General features: G+C 46.5%; 1 protein-coding gene across 2 annotated transcripts; it reads right to left on the reverse strand.

Moving 5' to 3' along the window:
• Window positions 1–6307: 6307 nt before the first annotated feature.
• Window positions 6308–27084, reverse strand: glcci1a (glucocorticoid induced 1a). Of its 2 annotated transcripts, none has more exons than XM_028963440.1 (8): window positions 26347–27084; window positions 19781–19926; window positions 15225–15314; window positions 11965–12081; window positions 11607–11756; window positions 10587–10800; window positions 10310–10430; window positions 6308–9731 (listed from the first exon to the last, which is right to left on the reverse strand). In XM_028963440.1, exons 1-8 carry the CDS (start codon window positions 26696–26698, stop codon window positions 9410–9412), a joined length of 1512 nt encoding a protein of 503 aa, XP_028819273.1. In that variant the 5' UTR covers window positions 26699–27084; the 3' UTR covers window positions 6308–9409. The 2 variants fall into 2 exon arrangements, with proteins under 2 accessions (XP_028819273.1, XP_028819272.1); XM_028963439.1 differs by having other exon boundaries at window positions 11965–12084.
• Between the last annotated feature and the right edge of the window lie 186 nt (window positions 27085–27270).

The following is a 27270-nucleotide window of genomic DNA, read 5'->3' on the forward strand; positions in this document are numbered from 1 at the left end:
CATGATTAATTCTTATGACTAAAACTTGATATAATATTTAAAACTATTAAAAGGCAAACAGCTCAGACTGAAACGGTCCTGTCTGAGAACGCACTGTTTTTTTTTTTTAAATAGTTGAGAACAATCTTTATTTAAAGACCAAGCAACTACAAGACCAGATAACTACAACTTTGAGTTGCGAACGAGTTGCTCGTCCTGTACTTCTGGCGCAGCAGACACGCCCACTCTCATGTGCTGTGTGAGCCAACCTTAACTGTTCATTTATTTCAACCTGTTAAATATCTGAACTTAATCGCTAACATTAATACAGAAAATATAGAGTTTTTGACAACAGTAAAAGTGAGGTGATTGTCTTTGTGAAACACTGCAGCACAGCACACGGTGACACAACGAAATGTGTCCTCTGCATTTAACCGTCACCATGACAGGCACCCGGGGAGCAGTGTGTGGGGACGGTGCTTTGCTCAGTGGCACCTCAGTGGCAGCTTGGGATTCAAACCGGCAACCTTCTGATTACGGGGCCGCTTCCTTAACCGCTAGGGCATTGCTGTAGGCAGAGGCAGTTAAGTTGTCGAAAAAGACTTCCCTTTGCACCGTTCGTGGCAGGTAGCATCTGCAGCCCGGGAAGAACTGCAGTCCCTGATTAGGGAATCTTCGTCAACAAGATCCAGACAGACCCTCCAATGCGTGGCGTGCGATGGCCGGGGACAGTGGGATGAGTGAGTGGACTTCCGGGCCTACGCGAAGCCCTGCGCGTCGCACTTTTAATCCGAGACAATCTGTGCAGCGCCAGAGCTGCCGAGATTGAGACGTTCCACCCGGTCCTGGAACGTCATCGAGTGCACAATGAGAGACATCAGTGATAAATTTTTAATCAAGCGTCTTATGCCGTGGATGAATGCGCAAATTATGCCCGGGAATTTGGCAACAAATGGGAGCTGATGATGATTGAAGTGGGTCGGGGTTTGATATTTCTCCCCTCGTTTTTTGGGGATGAAAGCGGGGCATTGTGGGAATACCGGAGGCGCCGGTTAGCTGCTGCCGAGGACAGATATGGACACCTTTGGTGATGGCGAGCGTATAATGCGGCGAAAGGTCATCCCTCTCTCCCCGACACTTTTACAAGGCTTCTATCTCTCACCTGCAGCTCTGGCGCTGGGTGATAGCGCCGGAGGTGTGCTGTAATTTCCCTCCGTTTTCTCATCTTTATCTCCCCCTTGATGCTTGCTCGCTCACTCACACTCCCTTCCCAGAGCTCTGTGTGTGTGTGTGTGTGTGTGTGTGTGTGTCGTACATAAACCCAGCTGTGTAATTTCCCTTCGTGCCACTTCATTTGAATGCGCCTCCTTTTCAGGTTCACCGGGCTTCTCGTCCAAAGGTCATCCACGAATCCACGTGACGGATCAGAGAACCGGTGCCGGGGTCCAGAGAGGCTTCCCGCCCAGCACGACGCTCAGCGCTCGCCCACGTTTTATACATACAGATATTTTTTACGATTGTTCGCCCTTGTGCGACTGAGCCAGACTCAGTGTGGACCGGCCCATCTGGTCTGCAGCGTCTGGAACTGATGAGAATTGTTGCTGATTTCGGCAGAAACGGAACGTCTGGCAGATCGAAACAATTGATTCGGAAAAAGAACCGATCGTTTGCAATGTCTGAAAGGGCCCTGGTTATTAATTTAATAAACCTTCCATTTAAAAATGCTTCATTCATATGTTCTTGTGTCTTTTTGTCTCATTCATTTTTTGCCGTTTGTTTAGCCAGTCAGACAAGGACGCGAGAAATAATCACGTGTGTGTGTGTGTGTGTGTATATATATATATATATATATCTGGCATATTTGTATTATTGGTGAGATGACCGGCAACCGATGCCGACGTATGGCTGATATTTCAGTACATCCCTAGGCAATAGGAAGATGATGATGATGTGTTCAATAATGAAACCGTGTGGGGGCGGAGTTTACACGCCCTTCCCGTGTTGGTGTGCGTTCCTTTCGGGCTCTCCGGGTTCCCCATGCTGTCCGAAGGGGTGCAGTTGGCGAACTGGTGACTAAATTGACCGTAGGTGTGAGTGAGCACCCTGTGGTGGACCGTCACCCCGTCCTGCGCCCAGCGATAGTACTACTGTTAGGCCAAAGTCATGATGAGTGAATGGACGAGCAGGAGATAGATGACTCAGGGAACTATTTTCAAACTCATGCTAAGTGGAGGGATTTGAGCGCACGTCGACGCAACGAAACGCGTCTTCTGCATTTAACCATCACCCTTTGTCACCCTTTGTAAATGTGACCAGTGCGCAGCCATTGTGGGGTGAGGAGTGTTTGGGGGCGGTACCTTGTTCAGTGCCACCTTTGTGGGTCGGGACTTGTCCGCTGTCAAAGGCATTCTCAGGATGTTGACTGACAGCTCTCACACAAACGTAATTTCCTTCATCTAGACCATTTAAACCCAGTGAAACATTTGTAGACAACATTAAAAATCTTTCTTGATTTATCTATTTATGTTTGGCAATCCTGTGGACGCCTCTAACATTTGCCCGGTGAACACGTCCCAAGTCCCAACGTGTAACGCTCAGTGTTGTCATTAGTGTCCCAAAATAGTGGCCAAAACATCTTTCTATTGGACCACTGCCGTGTTTCTGTTGAAGTTGCTCAACGAACTGAACCCCCCCCCCCCTCACGATGGCAGACATCTGTTACAGGCAGTAGGTCGAGTGGGCTTCATCATGACGTCCCAACCAATCAGCACGTGAGATTGATACCCTGCCGAACGGCTTGGCTCGCCGATAAAAGCCTGAAAATAAAAGCCATCACTGGCATTCAGGGCCTGAAATGGCCTCCTGGCACAACACTGACACAACTGCGCCGCCGCCCTCCCCCTTCCGCCAGGCGCAGTTGTAACGTTTCCGGAACGTTGCTGGCGTCCCGTGCCATTAGGCTGGCACAAGGCCGTGCCGGCGTGCGTCAACATCACGCTCACATCTGAAACGCACACGATAAGCGCGCATTGCCATGCATCCTTTTTAAACCCCCCCCCACCACCACCACCTTCTTTTTAGAAATGCCGCGCCAAATCAAAAAAGGCGACTTGATTGTTTTTTTTCCCCGCCTGATCATTGTACCATTCAAGGCATCGGTTTTCTGAAAAGGCTGGGAGAACAATGGCTTCTCCCAGAGGACACCGGCGGGAGCCGGAGGGGGGATCATGGGATACAGACACACACATTTGCAGGTACGGCCTGTCATTTATGATTAAGGAGCTTAATAAAGATTCATCTGAACTTTACAAACATCAGTACAACTGTCGTCAAACACAATCAAAAGATGAAAAATTTTTTTTCTTTTATCACTACATTCCAGCACATAGAAATGCTGAAAAATATAAAGGGATTTGTGGTCAGTTAAAGAATCATAAAAAATTATTATCGATAAATTGCATTATTGTGAAGGGTTTATTGTTGTTGTGTCATATAAGGAAGTAACACTAGATGCCTGATTTTAAACATGAAAACAATGTAACAGGTGATCAAGGTAACTATTATATCGCCCCCTTGTGGTCTCCAAAAGTCATGTTTCCAGATGTGAACATATTACAAGCCTTTAATTTAAATAGGTTTAATAAAGACATTTTTTGTAGTGATATTTGATTCATTTATTATATGCCACTCTATCCATACTCTGCATATTTCAAAAGGCCTGTGGCGCAATGTTTATTTACCTGCTAAAGCTACTGCATGGAGGCCTGATGCGTCAACCTCATGTAATCCATGATGATACCATCAATGGTGTCTGTCCAGTTTCCGCTGCAGATTCTTTCCTTGCATATGTATATTCTGTAATGCAGTATATATTAAATCTGAGGTCGGGTGGATTTTCGACACGCATGAACAGGCCTTTCCCTTTGCATGATCTCATAAAACCTATTCAATGGTTTTGATAAATCTGTATGATGGCACATGATTTGGCGATAGTAGCGTTTGCAGTGTTTCCTGGGGAAGGGCATTAATATTCCTGGAAATTGGCACGGAACGCTAACGCCGCTAAGAAGGGCTGAAAACAGAGGATTACATGGAGCTTTTTGCTTCATAATTTGTTTCTTTGTGAAAGACAGTTTTACCTTTTATTATGCGCTCCCTGTAAGGATGGCAGGGTGGCTGCGATTAGGGCAGAGAATGCGTTTTCCCACAAATCCGATTAGTCCCATTTGAAACAGAGCCAATTTCTTTTTTTTTTTTTTTGAGGCATGACAAAAGTCCAGAAGAAACAGCTGTACAGCTGCCGGGACACGAGTCGATGAGGATTGGGTTTTAACTGCTCCCTTTACTGGGGACATGCTTGTCTGTTGTGTGTTTTAGTGAGGTGTAAAGAGCTCTCCTCTTACGTCGTGTCATGTTGTACTACGAGCCGCGGCCTTTGTGAAGCTGCCGTGGATCCTGAGTCGGTGCAGCACTGGCATCTGGTGGTCATTTGTAAAAATGTATTTTGCTCTGTACACATGCTGTGGCAAACCTGAAACGCTAAATCGCCTCTCAAAGGGGCGGCCTGGTCAAAAATTAGATCGGCCGGTACCGGAGAAGTGATGTGATGCGCTGCGGTGACACAACAAAATGTGTCCTCTGCATTTAACCCTGAATCAGGGTTCCCGGGGAGCAGTGTGTGGGGATGGGATTCGAACCTGCAACCCTCCGGTAACGGGTCTGCTATCTTACCCGCTAAAGGATGAGGGTTCAAATCCCGAACCTTTAAGGTGCCACTGAGGTCCCCTTGATCAAAGCACCGTCCCCACACACCTGTCATGGCTGCCCACTGCTCACCAAGGGTGATTAAGGGTTAAAAGCAGAGTTTCACAGCAACAAAAATAAGTTTCTCTTTTTCAGTATTTAAGTCCCTTTAGGTGGTGTTGTCTGCAATGTCCTGTTAACCCAATTTGTCCTATAACATTTAGATCATTAGAACTTTTTTTTTTTTACTCTTTTATGTTCCTTTAACATTTCAGTTATTTAATATCAGTTACAAATATGATCATTCATAGTAGAGCAGATTGTCCTCTGGGGAGCAGTGTGTGGGGACGGTGCTTTGCTCAGTGGCACGCTGGCAGATCAGGATTCGAACCGGCAACATTACGATTACAGGGCCTGGCTTTCTTACCCGCCAGGCCACCACTGCCCCAGCTGAACTAATTTGCATTGAAGTGTATTAGAAATCATTTGACAAAAGGCTGGATGTCTTTTCATTCTTTTTCCCCACAGACTCTCGGCTCTGCAGTGAGACAACTCAGTACAGTGTGTCCAGCGTGGAGGATGTACGTGTCCCACAACTGCCGGTGGACGAAGCGACCAGCAGAAGGGCAACAGATTTCGAGCGTTTCAAAAACGGCCAGAAATATTTTTATTGCGGAATGGTTCGTGATGTCTTCAGTGCTGGTGAGAAGGGGTCTTTGGTTTGATGGAAAATCTCTTAACCCTGGACCACACCCGAACACGGAGGCATCCAGAGCCTGGGGCCACGCTGACAGACAGGTGAGTTATGCCGCATGCCTGCCACACACTGTATGATTTATGATGTTCCAGCATTTCTCCAGATATTAATATATATATATATGGTTGCAAGCAATGTATTTGAAAATCAGGTAAAATATGATATGAAATGTAATTTGCTTATAAAGTAACAGTGGCACAGAAATGAGGTCAGACATTAGAAGAGCTGTTTAAAGGTGAGATGTGTAAAATGAGATTTTGATGATAGGACAATATAAACTTCACCCGGTAGGGGGCAGTATTTAATCACATACGTTAAAGCATTGGGCCGACACTCTTATCCAGAGCTTTAAAATGCCAGTCATTGAAATCCCTTGAATCTAGAACCCAATCTGTAAATAACTTCTGTGTATGTAGGAGCCATAGGGCCCAAGTATTTCATAAAATGGAAGATTTTTATCTTGCATTTGAAAATCGTTTGTTTTCTCAGCGGTTGGAACATGCAGTGGAAGTTCATTCACTACCACAGGGTCTCCAAGACAGAGAGGAGTCTAGATGAATGCTTTCCTGGTGCCGTGAGAGACGGTGGCACTGGTGGAGCAGTGCCGGAGGATCGGAGGGATCGAGGTGCAGAGCGAGGAGTGATGAGGGATCTGAGGTAGGAGGGAGGCTGATCCTTCCTTGGCTTTGTAGGTCAGCATCAGTATTTTGACTGATTTGGGGGCGGCTGCAGGACGCCAGTGGAGGGGAGTGGGAGAATCTGGGAAGGTTGATAAAAGGCCCCATATATTTATGGGTTCTGAACAAACACAACGAAAGAGACACTCAATTTCATCTAAGAACTTTATTTAAATAAGACACAAGATCATCTCTAAAAATATGAAACGACGAGCCACGTCACAGAAAAGAGAGCGCGGCCCCCGATGCCATCGGCTGTACACGGTGACCCGACCTAGGGGACAGTGGACCCTATGGACACATCTTGAAGCAACCTTTATTGCCGTAGCTTCAGCACACAGCACAGGCTCGGTAAGAGAGAACTATCGAGCCTCAAGGCTCGGTGATATCGAACAATGCTCTACGTTTGCGGTTATTTTTCACATGACTGAAGCGCTTTTGAAGCTTTGTGTGTAGCAAGGGGAAGATTTAGGAATTAATTCCCCCTTCCCTACAGGGACAAAAGATAACAGAAGCCATTCACTAATCCCACCGCAAACCCGCAGGTTGTCTTGAGTTGCTGATTGGTGGACGGTGAACTGGTACTCCATGGCCGTGTGCTGACGTTGGCTCGGCTTTGTACCTCACTGTCCATGTGTGGGGGGAGAGATCGTTGGATCTCTCTCACAAAAAAAAAAAAAAAAAAAAGGATCGCCAAAGGAAACTTTACCGGATGGACACTATTATTGCACGAGTCTCATTTACCAAAAGCAACAATTGTGGTTTTTTTTTTTTTTTTTAATGTGACAATATCAGATCTTTTTAATAAGGTGCGGGGTAGAAAAATTGCATTGTTTATCTTTAAAGCCTGCCGACGGGTACGATGCAGGATGCGGCTGAAATGATTATGATGTGTGTTTATTGTGTGTATGGAATGCTCTTGGTTCTTATGGGGGGGGGAATAAATAATTACAACGTAATCAATGACACAGTCATTTAACCAAAGTCCTTCTCTTTTTGTTGCTTTTTCAGTGGGTTTTGGCCACTTTAATCAATCATGCAACTTTGATGCAAAATTGCACCATCACCTTCCTGCCTGAGATTCAAAAGCCAAAGTCCACCCTCTACTGGACACGCTGCAAAATGAACAGGGGTCGGGGGTCAGCCCCAAATATACAAACGTCAAGAAGGACTAGATGTGGTGTCCTGATCAGCACCTCTCATTTGAGTCGATGTGGTTCCTGAGGCTCCTCGGGTTCCCAGAAGTTTCCTTAGTTCCAGCCGTTTATTGAAGCAGGACCAGGTCATCACTAATAAGGTAGCGACGCACGTCGCGGGATGGAAGCATTGGTGGCTGGAGCCTAAAGCCACACTGAAGAGGGCTACCAGGAACATGGCTGAGAAGAACTGATCAGGATCCCGCCATACGAAGCTCCTTCTAAATGCTTCGTGATGGTGATGACGATGACTTTTTCTGTTTGTTTCCTCTCTAAGCGATGGGTTAATGTTACTACTGCATCATGCTGTAGGAGTCGACAAAAACAAACTGCAGGAATGTGTGTCTCCGTACATTTGTGCACATCTTGCGAGCAGTCACTTAGTTCAGGTGGTGGTGGTGGTGGAGGCCACCTCCAAACAGAACCATTAACATAATCACAACACAACAGTGCCATGCCTTTAAGACCTCATACGCTATGCGTACCAAGATGGAATGTTGCAAGAACTGGGGAGTGATGGGGAAGGAAAAGGGGCGGGGCAAGGTGGGCCTGGGAGAAAGACCACTTAAGATGTGAGTCAATCTATATGGACATACATTCCAAATTACCTGAGTGTAGACTCCGAGCGGCGCGCTAAAAAACGTACACTGTGCAACAATCTGTGTGTGTGTGTGTGTGTGTGTGTGTGTATGTGTGTGTGTTTAGAGCAATCGATTTAAAGAAATGCAACCTGGTTAAGAGTGTAAACATAACACAGCAATACATGGTTTTCATTTCTAACAAGCCAACCCCCCCGTGTGTGTGTATATATAGATATTTTTTTTTTCCATAAATATATGGACATTTTTACATTTATAATAGAGAGCTTATTTATGGTTGGGGGTACACGACACATAATCTTCAACATACTAGCAGGTTTAAAGGCATGCCCCAACCCAGCGAAACCCTTGCTGAAGCCTGTAATACTCCGCCTTGCGCAAGTCGCTGGCGGCGACCGCAGGCCGATTATTTTTGGAGCCTTCGGGCCGCTCTGGACCAAGATTGTTTAAGTGTAAATGAGTGACACGTTAGCTTTGGTATCGGAATTTTAGCCGACTGGGCGAGTTCGCAACTGGATGTAGGCACGGGCTTCGGCGGAATGGGGGTGACAGATGCAACTCGTAGGCGTGGCGTTACTCGACTCCCATCCCTGCTGCTAAAATGGCGTGAAGCACAGAAAGCTTCTCTTCCTGAAACAAGTAATGGTTTTGCATATATCCATTCATGAATTAACAACTAGGGTTGGGCTGATAATTATTGATTACAGATGCATGCACACCAAGGGGTGAGAACCATATGGCATAAGTGAGATATACAAATCAAATAATCAGCTCTTGATTAGCTTGTTGTACTGGCAAAATTAATAACCCTTAAGTGATTAGGAATTTATTAAAGGAAAAAAAAATGACATTAAGTAAAAATATAGTCATTTTTTGTCCTGTAAATTTCACTTATGCCCATTTGGCGTTCACCCCTCGGTGATATGTATACCATATTTACACACCCACACTGCAGGTCAAGCAGTGGGTCAGGTGTACGTTCCGTACGACAATTACTGGAAAGTTTGAAGTGAATCAGCGGGTGGTGAAGAAACTCTTCGGTTACATTTACAGCATATGTTCCTGTTTTAAGTGTTTCTAATGTTCTTGTGCAATTAAGAGCAGTGTATTGTTTTTAAAAACGTCTGGCCTGTAGCGTGTGTGTTTGAGACCCAAAAATAAGGGAGATGCCATGGATTATCGGCCCAACCCTGTTCCTGCGGGGGCGGAGGAGGCGTGTCTTGCGCAGGGTGAAGTATTAACAGAACATGTTGATCCCTGCCAGTAACAGTGCTTAGAGAAGATGGCAGGAACGTGAAAATGTATATGTGGATCAGGACCTTATTGGTACGCCATGCAGACAGAGGGGTTTCAGTACAGAATCGGGGTCCGTCGGCGGTAGGTGTGGGGAGGCAGACGACAATGCGGGGGGTGTGGCGGCGTGGAAACGACAGAGGCCAGCTCTGCGCGTGAGAGGGTCTAGCTAACGGCAAAGTCCTGCTGTGAGGGTGATTGTGACAGCGCCCCCTGCTGCTGCGAGGGCGAGGTGGCCGGTGATTCTGGGGGGTCATCTGTGCTGGTGCTGGTAGAGACCTGAGTGGGGGTGGGGAAATGGACCGTGGCTGACAGATGGGCGGAGCTGGGGCCGGGGTCCTCGTCCCCTTCGCTGCGCTCAGAGCTGGAGTGTTGCAGCTGGGATCCAGGGAGCTTCACCGGACAGAAAGCCGAGCCGGTGGGGATGAAGTTCACCTTGTTTTTGTCAGGACAGGAGAACAGAGGCACAGAGCTGGACTGTCGGGACCTGAGGGGCACAAAGGAGATCCTTTCAGTTGCTTGTATGAATTTAAATATGGTATTTAATCTAAATTAATATATTATGGTTCATTTTTACAAACTAGGAGGTCTGAAAACAAATGCCATGAACAGTATGAACAACTGAAGAACGACTGGTACTCATTCTAGAACAAAAACGGAGACCAATAATACCCTGCATACACTGGGGGAAAAAAAAGATGGTCATTGTAGATAAAAAATAAATTATCAAAGCTGGGGAAAGGTTAAATTCTGAGGAAAAAAAAAAAAAAAGTAAATTTTTAATGTCATATTAAAAATAATAATGTCATAATATTTTGCAAGCATAAAACTCAGAAATCCTCGGACACTTAAGAGTTTTAACCAGTTGGTTTTAATCTACATAATAATTCAGTAAAGTAAATTCAATTTTTGTGTTGGTCACAGAAAAACAGCAGCATTAAATGAAGCTGTAGTTATATAAAGTTGCAGAAAGATTCATTAGGTGTGGATTTTTTTTTGTAGGTTCACAGCGGCCACCTTTCCCCCCCAATTCTCTGCTGTGTTAAAACAGCAGGAAATACTCACGACATTTCTTCAAACACCTTGATCTTCTCACAGCCCTCAGGTGGCTCACGCTTGAACATGTAGCTGTTGTTGGGTTTGGGCGATGAGGCAAATTTGGGCAGGGGGGAGCTGCTGCCGCTGTCTGTGTGATGGGGAGAGAGAAGCTGTTATCCGTGGAGCCGGTAGCCATGTTTTCAACTAAATGATGCTATTGGCGCAGAGTCCCTGACCAACACACTAAACCCTGGTTTGAAATGAGCGCGTTCATCAACATGGCCGCCGAGGCGCTGATCCTGACCTCTGTCGCGGTCGTACAGCAGTTCGTCGGTGGAGTAGGGGCTGCCGTTGTGAGAGCCAGGCGGGCACGCAGGCGAGGGGCAGGGTGAGAGGCTGGAGCAGCTGCTGGAGCGGCCAGGCACCGACGGGGTCTGCGTGTCCACGCTGCGGCTGCTGCTGCTGCTGCGCTGCTGGGGAGGGAAAGGGGCGCGCCGCCCATCTGGGACCTCCAGAGCCTGACAAAAGGAAGGAAGAGGTGGGTGAGAGAGCCCAGCAATGCTGGCATACATTTTAAGACATGAAATTCAAGCATACTGTAAATAGTGTAAGTAAGTAATAACCTTATAATAAACCAATGGTTCAATTTCAAGCATCCGTTAAATAAAATGAAGGTTTACAGTGTTGAATACTATAAAGCTTCTAATAAAATTCAGAAAAATGAAATGTTAAGGCACAATAAACTCAAGAATCCTATAAATTCTCCAATAATGGCGTAGTCTCTTGTCTCTTATAATAACCAACAGGGCTTACAATGGGACTGCAATTTTAAGCAAACATTCATAAAAATGAATGTTTAAAGTGGACAGATTTATAATGATTAACATTAAATACTTAAATCATTTTTAATTAAGGCACAATAAATTCAACAACCCTGTAAATACGGCCAAGTTTTCAATAATTGACAATGTTATTAAGTATAATTTTCATAAAAGGTCAAATTTATCAAATATTCTAATAATAGCCTGTGATGTAAAGAAACCAATATTAAGCAGAAGTTAAAAAATTGTGAAGCCTTAAACAATAATAGACTAGCATAGACTAGAAACATGCTTTAAATCATCAAAAATGAATACTATAGTGGAATACTATAAAGCTTCTAATAATGATGCAGGTGACAGTGTATTTCTTTGAGACTGTCCCAAGCCCAGGTAATTGGGGAGTAATAATGACCCAGTCTCCAATAACAGCCTGTCTGATAGGAACTGGAACCCACTGAACTACACATCCCTCCCCTGTGTACGTCCTCAAGAAATTCATGCACCTTCAGCTCCTCCTTCTCCCCGTTGTCTCTGATGAAGACCTTCTCCAGCTCATGGTTGATGCCCTCCATGCTGCTGGGCACTCTGGAGATGGATGGCTTCGGCACGGTGATGCTGGACAGCGACATCTGCGTTGGCTTCGACATGGGCGACTGCGGGAGACAATCACACTCACTGTTCAGACCAACCACAGTTACACACACACACACACACACACACACACAAAGAGTACAGGGAAGTTCATTTGTGATCAGCGTGATTGACCACTGGCCAGCGCGCTGCAGGGTGACTGAACACTGCAATTAGTGAGGAATGGAAGTCCAACAGAGAACAAGTGTGGGATGCTGGTCAGAGACCCACCGGGGCTTGGATGGTGGTGTTGGTGGTGAGCGTGTAGCCCTGGGGCGGGGAGAGACGGTCCTTGCTGTGGCGGCCCGCCTGCTTACTGCGCTGGAGCTGCAGCCGGAGTTTAGCAATCTGCTGATGGAGCAACAGGGAAAGCGAGAGATTTAGAGAGAGAGAGAGAGAGAGAGACAGAGACGATTAACTAAATGTCTCATTGCAGTTACTGGCCTGATATTCAGATTTTAGTTTTAAATACATTGTGACATTGCAGAGACATGCATGTAATGATCAAAAATATCATTTTAAATATAATACTCTCATTTTTGCCACCCACACCTTTAAGTATTTCCATTTACAGCATTTATCAGACAGCCTTATCCTGAACACTTACAATCAGTAGTTACAGGGACCCCTGGTGACACTCAGTGTGTCTTGCTCAGGGACTCAGTGGTAGCAAGTGGGGTTTGAACCTGGGTCTTCTGGTTCATAGGTAACTGAGTTACTCACTACTACCAACCTGCTTTATGCAGTGTGCTATGGCCCAGTATGACCACTAGAGGTCAGTCGAACCCAGTTTACTGTGGACAGTGCTAATCTATTAATAAACTATTACGTAACACCTATGGATGCACGCTGCAGTGCAGGATGACCGAGAGGAAATGTACATCATTCCTGGCCAATGCCAGCGCATACAGATAAATATTTGACCTTTATTTTATTACAATCTGTGACTATTGAAAGGAAACAAACAAATGTGTTTGGATATCTTCAGGCTTTTTAAAAATGGCAAGTCTTAACATTTAAAAGACGGTGACATTTCACGTAACTGCTCATACTTGGAATATTTAGGATGTGATTTAATTAACCCTCTTTCAGTCTGGATCATTAGCGGTCATTATCTTTATGTTGTTATTTATTATGTTAAATTACCCTGTCTGGTTGCCAAGGGTGACAAGGCGGCCGCATATGTCGAGGTACACTGAGGGGAAGCCCACACCGGAGCATATTCTTATCATAGGTTTTCTGTGTGTGTGTGTGTGTGTGTGTGTGTGTACACACTTCATTCCACTCGGACTTCACCAGTTTCACTATAGTAACAAACATGTGCTGGCACCAAAGAGGAAGCTCTATGTGAATGTGTGTGTGTGTGTGTGTGTGTGTGTACATGCATCAGCAGGCAGAGAGCAGTCCGGTGTAAATCACCTGATCACTGACAAGTCAATATTCTTTGCCTGGGACCACTTAAGGAGCCACTAAGTGAGGACTACTGACATGGCGCTGGATAAAACTGTGTAAGGACATATAAGTCCTGTTTAAAGTGAGGACACGGGCACACAAATCAGAATAACTCCACTGGTGATGATGATAATAGACACGAGCGCGAATGGCGAGTCACGGTGATGTGGCAGTTGGAGGACTGTGCAGTTAATCAGGAGAGTGGGAGGGGCAAGTTTTCCGCCACGGCGCGAACCCCGGTGGCGTGCGGTTTGGTGCGGGGACGGGCGCCGCGTGGTTGTTCTGGGGAGGAACGGCAACATCCAGGTGCGGCAGCACACCCACGCAGACGTTACCAGGGGAAATATGGTAGAGAAGGAAAAAAAAATTAAAATACTGAGGAAATGCAAATACGTGGTTACACCTGCAAAAAAATAAATAAATAAAATCCCCACACACTCCAAAAAACTATCAATTACAGCAATACGCTGCTATAAAGGCACAGCACTGCGTCATCCTTTTACTGTCCCCCGAGCCGCAGTGGGGGGGTGGAGGAGGGTGGAAGAAGGCCGTCGGCGGTGGAGGGCCGTAAATCGCAGTTACGAGGGGAGATAGCGTTATCTGCCTGCTCCCTGCAGTCCACTGCGCCTGCCGAGGGGCGTGGCCGAGAGGCGAGCGGCGATAAACCCCCCGGCTCTGCCGCACCATACCACTGCAGCAGCAGCAGCAGCAGCAGCGCAGGAAGCGCGCGGCCACACAGGAAGTTATACACAGCAGCTGAGTTCTCGAGGCTGGGAGTCGGGGTGACGTCACCACCAAACACACAGTTCAGCAGTGTTGTGTTGTGTATTTCCTGCTATAAGATTTATACACAGATATAATATTTGCAACATATGACTCTCGCTATGCATTACTTTGTTAAGCAAATATCAGGGGTGGTAGTAGCCTAGTGGTAACACACTCGCCTATGAACCCGGGTTCGAATCCCACTTACTACCATTGTGTCACTGAGCAAGACACTTAACCCTAAGTTGCACCAGGGGGGACTGTCCCTGTAACTACTGATCTGATAAATGCTGTGAATGTAAATGTAAATGTAAATAACATCCGTTTGTGTGTGGCTGTGGGAATTGGTGCAGGGTGGTGTGACACCACGGTAACAGCGGTGGACGCGTGGTTCTTGTATTAAAGAGCGACAGTGTGTGACAGATGTTGCTTATCATCCCAAGTGCATTTCTTCAAAACGTACTTCCTGCATGTTTCACAGCCAAAGGTCATCCAACGCTCGAATGTTTTAAATGCAATGTCAGTCATGCACAGGCTCCACCCGTTTTATGTCTTTAAAAAAAGACAGAAGAACAAGATATTTACTCAATTCTAATTTAAATATTTTGCGATAATGTATGTTTTGTACAGTTTCTAAATGTGCACCTTAATGAACATTTTTATTATTGATATTTTTCAATGATATTTATCTTTGTTTTAATTTAGTATCCTTAGTATACTACATTTCTTTTTAAGAACTCTCCTTTGTTCATTCAACACCACTTAATCAAAAAAAAAAAAAAAAAAAAAAGCCATACACTACCAACCATTTTAAAGAATCCAATGCAAGAATCATATTTAGTATTTGTTGTATCAGGAGAAAGTGAAGTATGTTTGATGAATCTGTTTTTTCATGATGAGAAGCTCATTAACATGCGTGAATGATAAGAAAGTGTTCTGCATTCAGGACTAGCTTAATGTTTGCGGTTTCTTTGTTTATGCACAAGTGTTTTTTTCTTTCATAGTCCTGTGTCTTCAGGTTTGGTCTAAAATGTTAAAAATGCAAGACCCATAAATGAGTAGGTGTGTCCAAATTTTGACTGGTATTAAGTACAGGAAAACATACTTTACTGCACCAAACTGAACCACGACTTTAAGACCAAGGTACATAGGAAACCGCAGGGATTTTTGTGTACAGTTACAACCCTAATAAATACATAGGATAATTACACTTCATCAAGAGTCGTCATGTTAGTCTAGAAACTAGAGTTTGGCCTGTGTGTGTGTGTGTGTACCTCCTTGAGTTGGTCGGCGCTGCCCCAAGACGCAGAGCGCTGGTGTGTGTTCCTCTCTTCTCCTCTTTCTTCACACCAAAATCCAGGGGTCTGAAAAACACACACATCATACACACAATCAAGCAACTACTTGCGAGGACTCACTCTTACACACATAAACACACACACACACACACACACACACACACACACACACACACACACACACACACACACACACACACACACACACACCTAAACTGCATTTCTGCTTGAGAGGAAACCAAGGCACCCGGATGAAAAGACATGCAAACTTGATCTACATGTGATTTGTCTGTCTCAATTCAAACTCTTACGAATGATCAGCTGTCATGTAGTGTTGGTTTGAAGACTAAAGGTTGCATGTTGAACCAGATGAATGGTCTAAAGTTGTTTTTACAATTCTTTTACATTTGGCATTTGTAAGATATTTAATGAGTTGCAGGAGGGGTAGTGTCATGAACACTTTATTCGGATTAGCTGGTAGGTGTGGTACAAAAGAACCTTTAACATGACCCAAAACTTAGTAAAAGCCCTGTGTATATGGTGTGTTTGCATGTGTGACGTGTGTTTCATACTGGGCATTCGAGGTCAGGTGACACTTTCAGTTTATCAGTTTACCTTTACATCATTTATCAGAAGCCCTTATCCAGAGCGCCTTACAGTCAGTATTTACAGGGACAGTCTCCCTGGAGACACTTTGTGGTCTTTGAGTTCACATACGAGTGTCTTACCCACTAGGCAGTTTCTCTTCTTTCTTTGAATAAGTACAATTGTTTGTGCATGTCTCGCTTTGTGTTGTGGTTGGAGTGTGTGTGTGCTCCACCTGTCCTTTTGTAAATGCCCAAACACCTCTCTATACACACACACACACACAGACGCAGGCCTGTTGTGAAAGTGCACCCCGCTGATTTTAACGACGGAAAGAAACGGTTACGTTACAGTTCCTTTAAAATCCAGCTTGGTAAAAGTGTAATGCTCCCACAGAAGCAGGCTATTCCCGGTTCTGTGCATGGCAGTAAAAATGCGGCTGCGGAACAATAACTGCACTGTGTCCGAGTCGGCGTGAGCCCGCGCTGCTCGGCGTGCATTCTTCATCGAACCTGCCCTTTTCTGCTGCGCTGCACTGCACCGCGTCCGGCTCACACCGGACAAAGTGGTTATTTGCAAGTAAGTGTGTGTGTGTGTGTGTACAAGTGACATGTACATGCATGCAAAAATGCAGGCCAACATGCACATATACTGATGTGCCAGTTCAGCATGCGTGTCAGAGAGCAGGCGGGTGTGTACGTGTGTGTATAAATGCGGTGCTTGACATACGTCTGCATGCCTGTACATAAACGTGTGTAAGATGAACACGTAATCATGTGAAGTTTGTGTGTGGGTATATGAATAAGTGAAAAGTGCAAGTTTCTAAATGAGTAAATATCTTAATTCATATGAAAGTGAAGTGATTGTCATTGTGATACACTGCAGCACAGCACACGGTGACACAAAGAAATGTGTCTCTGTATTTAACCATCACCCTGAGTGAGCAGTGGGCAGCCATGACAGGCGCCCGGGGAGCAGTGTGTGGGGACGGTGCTTTGCTCAGTGGCACCTCAGTGGCACCTTGGCGGATGAAGATTCGAACCGGCAACCTTCCGATTACAGGTCTGTTTCCTTACCCGCTAGGCCCCCACTGCCCCAGATGTGGTATATAAATATGTGTGTATATGAAAATATGAAATGAGCCAGTCTATAAATAAGTAAATCGCAGTACATGTTGTATAAATATAGGTGGGTGTATATGAATAGATAAAATGTGCCTGTTTATAAAAGAGACAATGACCGTACGCAGTGTGTGGTATGTATTTGTAAGGTACGTTGGCAGGGTGGTAATTAGTTTTGCCGTTGCCAGGCAGCAGGGTGAAAACAGGATGGCTGAGGTCAGAGCGCCTGGGCGTGAGCGACATCTCTGCTGCTCGCTCACACACACACACACACACACACACACACACACACACACGCTCAGCTAAACTGGGCCTGCCGAGCACAAACGGTATGAAATCGCAGACTCCCCAGTCCCGTGACCCTGAGACTGACTCAGACAAAGGAAGTCAAGAGCAGAGGATCAGATTCCGAGCTGATCCGAGATCAGCGGCGGAACGCCCACAATCGCTGCCTCCTGTGGCCTCCGGGGGAAGGGCGGGGCCGTAAAACATGTGGCGCTGCAGGTGATGGCGCACCTGGAGAAGAGCGGCAGGTGGCGGGCAGGCCCTGTGGAGAGCGCAGTATACTGTTCTCACCTGTCGGCAGGTGCGTGTGAGGAAGACCACCTGACCTGCTTACAGATCCTTCAGATGGTATCCAGTAGAGCCTCTCACACCCGTTGGTCATCAAATCCCCCCCCAAAAAAGTTTTAAATCTTACAAAAGCATCAGCCTTTTTTCTTTCGCGTGTGGTGTGAACCACTGTCAGCTGTTAATGATGAGGCACTTTTCTTCAGCCAGGAGCTGTTGTCAAGGCAACAAGTAAAACTCAGCATTTCTTAAGAGACAGCAAGCCTGTTCTGCATTCAAACTGGGGCCTTAAAATTAAGAATAGTTCATTATATATAAAATCATCATCACTATAATGTTATACTTTGTGCATATCGTTTGGCCCAGACACCCTGTTTGTATTAAATTTTATAATTTCCTGCTCGCTATCATCTCCCCCCAGAGCGTCTTTCGCTTTCAATCTGAGTGAAACATGCTCGTTTGAGGTCTTATCAGCCGGGGCGAATAGCACCAAGACATCAGGTGAAGGCGGCACCTGGCTGTCGAAAGACAAAAAAAAAACAGCGGCCTTCACTAATCCTGCACGCTCGTATTTCGAACACAGGCCGTGCCAAACTTCCCAACGTTCCAGATAATCAATCTTGCGGTGATCCTGTTCTTGGTGGGGAATCAGGACTTTGAGTCGTGCTGTAGGCAGACGCACACTTCAAACGAAGGACGTGAACTTTATGTAGGTCAGCACACCCCTTTGGCTGACATATATAACATCTACAGCAGTTCGCAGATTCATGCATTTGTACAGAGAACGATCAGTCCTCCCTGATCAGGGAAATCCTGCTGCATTACGGACCAATCAACACACCACATCAATAAAACAATTAGCCTGAACTGTCATTTTTCCACACTTTTCCTTTCGATGGTAAAATTACATTTGCCTGGCTCACTTATGCATGAGGGAGAAAGAGAAAACCTCTGTTCTTATCTCTGCTGTATAAGCGCTAAGTAAAATGGAAGGAGCTACGTCCTATTTCTAGATAGTACCATAAACATACTTTTATCTTTTTAAACACTGAGGATGTTGTCCAGTGCTTCGGACACAGTTCTGCAGTTGGCACCAGTGTGAAAATAGTGACATACTTTTTTTTTTTTTTTTTAGTCTGCAAGAGTTGTGGCTGCAGAATGTCCTTAAACCTGAATAACCTTCACAACAGATCTGATGCTTTTATTGTTTCAAGGATTTGATTGCGCAATTCAGAACAGTTCATTTTACAAAGAACACCAGAGCAAACCACAAATAAAGCCGCATTCCTGTCTTTGGTTGCAGAAGATTGGGTCAATTCTAATGGCGGATAAACCTAAGGTTCTTCGTATGTGCTTGAAGATCTTGTATTTTTTGTGTTTTATCTAAGGCGCCACGTTAGGTCTGTTTAAAACAATTTTTGCGAAAAAGTTTTTTGCTGCAGTTTGTAACAGGTGTGAAATGCACTTTTAGGACATCTTTTATCTATTACTGCACTATTCCATTTTGCATGGCAGTATTTGCACCATTTTACCTTGCACATTTATTATTTATTTCAATAGTTTAGCGCTATCGGTCTCATTGTTGTCTACATGTTTTTTGTTAAATGTTACACTTGCACTGCCTGTGTTTGCCCTTTATGAAGGCCGGTTTGTCTGACTGATTTTTCTGCAATAGTGTGATTTACTTTAGTTTAATTAAACTTGCAATGAGCACCGCTTGTAATTTACTTTTACTTTGGAACAGGACAGTAACAGGACAGTAACATAAGGAACATGTAACAGGCTTATTAAGGTTGAAATAACGAAGAACTAGACATTAACTCGGAAGCAGGGCCTTCACCTACTGGTGTTTACAGCTTAACAGGTTCTGGTGATACGGTGATGTCCACTGTTCCAGGACCACAGAAGAAGACCCGGTCTCCACAGCCAGCACCAGAGCAAGTGCCAATGGGGGAAAAAAAAAAAAAGTCCCTCCCAACGAGTTCACGTCCAATCACAGGACGTTTCTGGACCATTGTCAAAATGAATTGCAAAACTGAAATCGCGCGGTCCATAAAACCCATACAGGGTGGGCCGTGCAGGGCGGACCAACAAGTTCGGTATTTTACAGGGGTACATTGCACCCCTACTTTTTATGGTTCTATCTACTATTTGGGACAATCAAACCTTTGAAGGAACAATAATAAAAGTTAAAATATAGATTGTTTTTTTGGCCATGTACGCTCGAGTGACAGCACACGGGTTTGAAGTTCGTACCTGTGTGGACTTGTCTTTCATGCACGAGGGATAGTGGATGTGAGATTCACGGGGCCACTGCCCAGTGAGGTAGGTCCCAGTGATGGTGCCCAGGGAGGACGTCCTCCGGATGGCGCTGCGCACCTGCTGGGCCTTCGGCCTTTCGGCTGCAAGAGAAGAAGGGCAAGCAACAGCATGTGAGGGAGCGGTGAAGAGAGGTGGGTGGGGCTTCTCAAATCACCAGGGTTCTGGCGGACATTTCATCATCGCTCATTTAACCAGGATGCGATGCATCACCATTACAGCCTACATTTTACCAAACCACGGTCCAGACCTCGCAGTCTGCCCACGGGTTCCGATAGATCTTACATTTACAGCATTTACCAGACGCCCTTATCCAGAGCGACTTACAATCAGTAGTTACAGGGACAGTCCCCTCCTGGAGACACTCAGGGTTAAGTGTCTTGCTCAGGGACACAATGGTAGTAAGTGGGATTTGAACCTGGGTCTTCTGGTTCATAGGCCAGTGTGTTACCCACTAGGCTACTACCACCCTTTGGATCAGAAGGGTTGGAACAACGTAATCAACTTTAGAACCCCTTGTGTCTTTCTGCTGCTGCAGAGGTCTGGAGGTCTTTGTTACCCTTCATAGGGGACGGGCTGGTGAGAGCAGCAACCCAACACCTGATAAAAATACCTCCAACACATCCCTGCTGTCCAAAACACCGGCAGGAAATGGGTCAAGGGCACGTGTGTGTGTGTGTATGTGTGTGTGTGTGTGTTCACCATTTCTACACCTACACCCTCCTATCTAAACCATGTGTCTGCGTGGTGTGTAAAAGTATTGAGGACTGGAGGTGTGTGTTGTTAAAGTGGAGGGGGCGGGGCATCCCGCTCGTCTGGAGCTGGTGGTGGTGGACAAGTGGGAGGTTCATGTGAGGTCTGGTGTTCGTTCGCTGACTCAGCACATCTGATGGCGCTCGCCATGGCGGGCAATTTTTGTCTTAGCCTCCTTAAAGGAGAGAGCCCGCTGTAATTATCCCATCATCCCCTGTTTTATAGGCTGAAAACATAAATAAAAATAAATCAACGTGTGCGTACATGCGCGCGCGCACACACACACACACACACACACACAAACAAATCCCTTTATCAGAAACTTTGGCATGAATATTTAAGCAGCGCTCTCCATCCGGATATCGAGTGTCGCCCTCTCATACCTTCACTCACACCACAGCCGTGAGAGGAATTGGACTCTGTGTGTGTGTGTGCGTGTGTGTGTGTTGCAGAGGGTACCCCCTCCCCCTTGGGTACCCAGGTGACAGGTGGGGGGGGGGGGTTCACCTGATGCAAATCCGCTGGATTACTGGGGCATTCTTAGAGCGCAGAATTAGACTGGGCCATCTGGAAACACACACACACACACACACACACACACACACACACACACACACACACACACCTGGCTGTATCTCAGATGACTGCACACATAACTGAATATGAAACCTCCATCACCATCTTAACACCACTGCCAGACTCTGCCCTCTCCACACGGCCGCCAGGAAGCCACGGCTCAAAACCTCAGTGCGCATGTGTGCATCATGCGCCCTCACACAGTGTTACAATACTCCTAGCGCTCCAGCAATATAAAGGTTTATATAGTTCAAGATGACTAAAGGGGGGGGGTCTGTGAAGAAGACGAATGATTAAATACGCGTTCCAGCATTAATCAGAACAACCACAGATTGCATATAAATGAGACAGAGTGAATAAAAAAAGAAAAAGAAGAAGTCTGCCCAGCCTAGTGTAAACCTGGCCGTTCTCTTTTCTCGGCCTCCTGAGAAGACGCGTAAACCGCCGGGCCGACACGGACTGCGGCCGTGCCACTTCATCTTCCCACGCCGCTTCGGAAAGCAAGCGCAGCGGCGCTGACGCAGCCGTAGGAGTAAAGGTCGGAAATGTGACATTTAGGCGAGCGGCTGAGAACGGGCTCGGCTGCGCACAGCAGCCTGGGTTAAATTACGCAAAAAATCATAAATATGCTAAATTGATGCAAATATGCATCAATTTTAAGCATCAATTAAAAGTCTAATAAAAGGGTACGTAGCATGATGACGGCCTGTCGGGAAGATGAGGCTCAACTTCGAAACAGAGAAGGCCAATGTTTTCTGACGTTTTACAAGTTCGGAAACGTGTTTCTCGGAAGTCTGTGTGTTCCCTGGGGGACGGCGATTTGCATCGCGGAAGCACAGCGCCGCTATTGTACAACATCCACCCTCGCAGTCAGGGGTCCTGCTGGCCCCGCCGTGCACCGCACACAAGGAGGCAACCCAGAGAACAGAAATGCGATTCGGAGAGCAGGGCGTGGCATCAGAAACTGCATCAGCCCGCCAACAGGTGAACAACAGGGCCAGAAGCTTCAGGAAAAAAAAGGAATGACATGAATGTGCCACAGCTGCTGGGCTCAGAGCAGGTTGCCGCTCTTGGCAGCCGGCGTTGCGCTTTTGGTCGCCAGTTTGGACAATATGGCCCCTCTGAAGGTTCCACGTTTCGGGCTACTCTCACATTCTGCTCAGGAAACAAACTGCGAGGTTTGACTTCTAATCACGTCATACTGTAAGAAAAAAAATATAAAAAAAAAAAATGATTTTTTTTTTTTACTGAAAATGTTATGGCCGATGTTGATTCTGCAAAACTCTATACATTCCAAGATAGAAAAATCTTAAAAGCATAAAATTGAATCGTAAAAAAGTGAATTTTCAGAAACTTTTCTGCGCACAGGTTTACCTACCAGCACATTAACATAGTACCATGGTACAATGCCACAAGTGTGTGTCTTGTGGATGACTGTATAGCAACATGCCAAGAATATGCCGTTACCATAGCTACCGTATCACAGATTAGCGTGGTTCTCACCACTAATCCCGATACCTTCAGTGACTTTACATCTACCTCAATATGATATTTCAGAAGGGGAAGGCCAAAACAGGAATATAAAATCAATTAATGATATTTACCGTGATTTTCTGCAACTCTGAAAACACATGCCATAAAAAAAAAAACATTATAGATGTTAATTATGCATATAGTGTCGAGGCTACTTCAAAGATTATGACAATGATATTTTACATTTACAGAATTATCAGATGCCCTTATCCAGCGCAACTTACAATCAGTAGTTACAGGGACAGTCCCCCCCTGGAGCAATTCAGGGTTAAGTGTCTTGCTCAGGGACACAATGGTAGTGAGTGGGATTTGAACCTGGGTCTTCTGGTTCACAGGCGAGTGTGTTACCCGCTAGGCTACTACCACCCTACTTCAAATTATTTTATTGACGTACATCACCCAGCCCTGGTCTGTCTGTGGTGACTGTAAACCTAATGCGGCTTCAATGTCAGATTTCCTAGAAGTCCTGCTCAGGTCCGAGCCCTGGATTAGGATCCTCTGCAGGATTATCCTGCACCTCTGGCCAAACGCTCGCTCTCTAACGTGGAAAACCTCGCAGGCAGCAGCCAGCAACTCCGGCATTCTCTCAGGCCGATGTTAATTAAAGGCGGAAGGGGGCTGGGGGCAGGCGGAGCAACGTCGGCCCGAAACGAAGACGACAGAACAAGCGCTGTGATGCTTGGGAATCAAATTAGTCCATAATACAGGCCCCGCCCATGCTGCACCGTACATCACCCACCCTGCAGTTCAGGAAAAGCAGAAAAAGAAATAAGTGAGTGCATTTCCTGCTTGTTCCATGAAAATGGATGTGCCAACAATGGAAGGAGTAGCGAGGGGTCGGATGCCCTCATATGGAAAATCCGAGGCCCATTCAGTCCCCCTTCAATCATGATACCAGGTTTTAATGATGAATAAAGAATGTATTTTAGTTCAAGTAGGTCAGAGGCACATCCCACTCAACACACAAATATCCCGTGCTGGAAAAATCTCAAGGGCTCCTGGGAAGCATGACGGACAAGTTATGGAAAAAGATTTCCATAAATGTGGTGTATTGTTATTAGAGCTACCAGAGGATAAGGGCTCCACACCTGGCAGGGATGTCACCCTGCAAACACACACCGCAGCGAACCGACAATATGCAGGTCCGGAGGAGCTCCGCCCACATTACTCTTATATTACTCACATATACAACAACTTATATTAGTTACAAATTAAGTTAACTAAATATTAAATTCTGTCTCTGGCATTCGATAAGCATGATGACTGCCAAAAGTTATGATCTATCACTATGCCATGGATTACTGCCAAACGAACAAAACAAACTCATTTTCATTCATATCAAAACACAGCTAATTCATTTATATTAATGGGGCAGTGGTGGCCTAGTCGGTTAGGAAGCAAGGGCCCGCAATCGGAAGTTTGCCAGTTCGAATCCTGAGCCGCCAAGGAGCGCCTTAAACAAAGGAGGGAGGATTTATGTTTAGGGGCAGGACAAAAATAGTGTCAACATATGAAATATGAAAAATAATATATGATTGTTATCAGTTAATCAGTTACTAAGAAAAACCATCAGGCCATAAGCAATCGTTTGGTTACTTGTGTGTGTGTTTGTTTAGTGAAAAAGCAAGACTGGTGCTCCAAAGTAGATAAAAAGAAAGGAAGCAGAGACCCTCGCCAAGGTAGCGTATCGGAAAACGCTCCCAGCCGTCCCAGTGCATGACATGGTTCACAGCGTCCGGACGGAACCAGGGTCCCGGTTTCTCATCCCATCAATCAAATCCGAGCTCGCTGAGCCGCACTTTTATTTATTTATTTATTTATTTCACTGCGAGAGGAGCTGAATTATTACCAGATGAACGTTCTGGAAAGCCCTGCTCCGGGGAGGCTGTGGGCTAAGTATGGTTAAGCGAGGACAAACATCTTCAGACGTCGGCGGACTCTCACACCCTTACCCCTGGGCTCCCGGCATACTTCAGCAATGTGGAAGCAATGCAAGCAAACAAAGCGGAGAATCAAGTCAACTCATTACCGTCTTCTATGCGCTTTGGTATGCATTTCTTTTTGGGAAATCCACGGCACAAGTCTACAAACCAGTAAAAACTAAACCTGAAATCTTCCTGCAACGTTATCAAACGTTCCCCCCATGTGTCAAACATTGATCAAATATAGATTTACCTAAAGCGTTTATTGCAGAATTTCCTTACTGTCTCTGTTCTCCATCTCTAGACTTTTACTTGTAGGAGATCATTCACTTTTTAATCCGTACAGGGTTCCCACTCCAGGTCAGACTTAAAATTCCCTGAGCAAGAAGCAGAATGTCCACGACCTCCCGTACAAAGAAATGTCCAATATAACTTTTGGGTGAAAAAGTTATATTGGATATAATTGCATTCTAACACGCCAAGGCAGCGGGGCGTGTTAAATGGAACTAACCGAAACCTCGACTCCATCTCTGACATCCTCTGCATGCAGGTTTTACTTTCCTTAAACTCTTCATTTTCAAGCCAAATATCTTGAAATTTTCACTTGCCTGGGATGGTTGGTCATTTTTGCGGGTGTAGGGACGTACGTCGACACGATTTTGTGTTCTGGAGCTTTGCACGTTTTTAGAGCTGGAGAGGTTGCAGAGGTCAGAGGTCAGGTTGTGGCTACTGCACTATATGCTATTAAGAAAAGTCCCGGAAAAGACTTGCCTGTCGGTATTGCTTGTGTGTGCGTTACGTTTTAGATCCTAAAGTCACAGTTCACGTTATGAGGTTATTCACTACTGAATGATAACTGTTGCGTGGTCCTGCAGGAGACCTGCCAGCCGTCACGGGTCACACGGCGGAATGTCACCCGGGTCCTCGGCCGCGCAAGCGGGCACCCGAGGCCCGACCGAGCCGTCACCGCGACGCGCCATTTTAAGAAGCGTGGAGAAAGGTCGCGCCGGCGAGATGATCGTGCCGATTTTCGGAATATGAGCCGCATGCATATTTAATGGCCGTTCACCGGCAGCGAGGACCGTGGGCGCTCAGCTGCACTCCGGCTCCCCGGGGGCTCGGCCCGGGCCCACCGGTTCCATCGCATCATCCGCCGTGATTCCAGCCCCCTCTCGGCAAAAGGCCGACCGGGAAGTGCACCGCTCCTCCGGGGCGGAGATGGGTGGCGGGGATTATACGTGATCGCATCTCCGCGGCCGCGTTATGCGGGGCGGGGTGGCGTGTTTACCCCCTCGGCTTGTTTACGCGCGGCTTAGCCGAGAAGCTCGGCGCACCGAATGAATTTTTATATATTTTTTTTAAAATAATAAAGCCCCCCAAAGTTCACAATGCTGCACCCGTCGGGCCAGGGGCAGTCGGCGCACGGCGTCCGTACGCGTTCCACCCGCCGCCAGTGGCGTGAATGTGCAGAAAAACCACGCAGGGCCGCCGGCGCTGCCCGCCGATGGGGGGGCCGACGGCTAATCCCCGCCGATGCCACATTTACGCACTGCCACGCCGAACGCGCATTTCGCTGTCGCGGTGCATCGTTTTTTTTAAATAAAAAAAAAAAACAACGCCACAATGCGTATAAACGTTATACGCCGAGCAAGATGGAGACTCCCAGCGGCAGCCCAGCCTGACCCAGTTAAAGAGCGCCAGTTCTCGCTTCTGGTTTACCTTTGAACGCCGGAGAGGTCGCGCAGTGCTCGGGCGAGGGTGGTCTCTGCCGGGCCAGCAGCCTGCCGTCCGCCGAGCCGTTCCCGGCCGCGTTCGTGGGGCTGGTGGGGCTGGGGCAGCCGGAGCTCGTCGGTCCTGTGAGGCTCCCCGCCGCGGAGGAGAAGCAGGAGGAGGAGGGGGGAGCCGTGCGGGTCGGACTGTGCTGGTTGCCGCGCAGGAGCTGGTAGGGCACCGTGGCGCGGATGGGCTGCAGGCGGCCGCCGTTGCCGCCGCCGCCGGAGGTGGGAGAGCCGTCGGCGCTGCGCCTGACCCGCGGCTGCTGCGGCGCGGAGTGACCGGAGGAGGCTGACATGGTGGCAAAACAAAACAACAACTATACTCGATTTTCAAAAGATAGCCAAAAACATAAATGGGTCCCTGAAAGTTCAGAAATGATGTTTGTATCCGAGTTATACGCCGACTCTGGCGGAGTTTCAGAAGTGTAAATAACAGACTTTCTTAGCCGTTTAGCAGCTAAATAGTTTTTTAGCTACATTGTGTTCGCCTGCTTCACCGAAAAAAAGTCCCGGATTCCTACAACCCAGTACAAAATAGAACTTAGAATAGAATTTCTTCCCCAGTCGAGATTGGACTCGAAAATTGCTGCTTTCTACAGCAGAAACTGTTCTTTTAACAACAAGAAAAAATGCTAAAAGTTTGAAAAGTGTCGTCAGTCTCGACACCCCCTTCCCTTCCTGAGTTACTCCAAATGACAGTCGCTGCAGCGACGCAGCCACTGGCTGAGGGAAGGGGGCGGGACGCCGCGCCGCGATCTAGCCACGTGATTGGCGGAAGAAAATGTCAGCCCTCGAGGCGATTGGTTGTGGTTGAATGAGTGACAGCGGAGCGGCCAATGGATTCATTGAGGTTTGCTAGCGCAGGGAA

The sequence above is a fragment of the Denticeps clupeoides genome, chromosome 20, assembly GCF_900700375.1.
Source record: "Denticeps clupeoides chromosome 20, fDenClu1.1, whole genome shotgun sequence".
Classification (NCBI taxonomy): domain Eukaryota; kingdom Metazoa; phylum Chordata; class Actinopteri; order Clupeiformes; family Denticipitidae; genus Denticeps; species Denticeps clupeoides.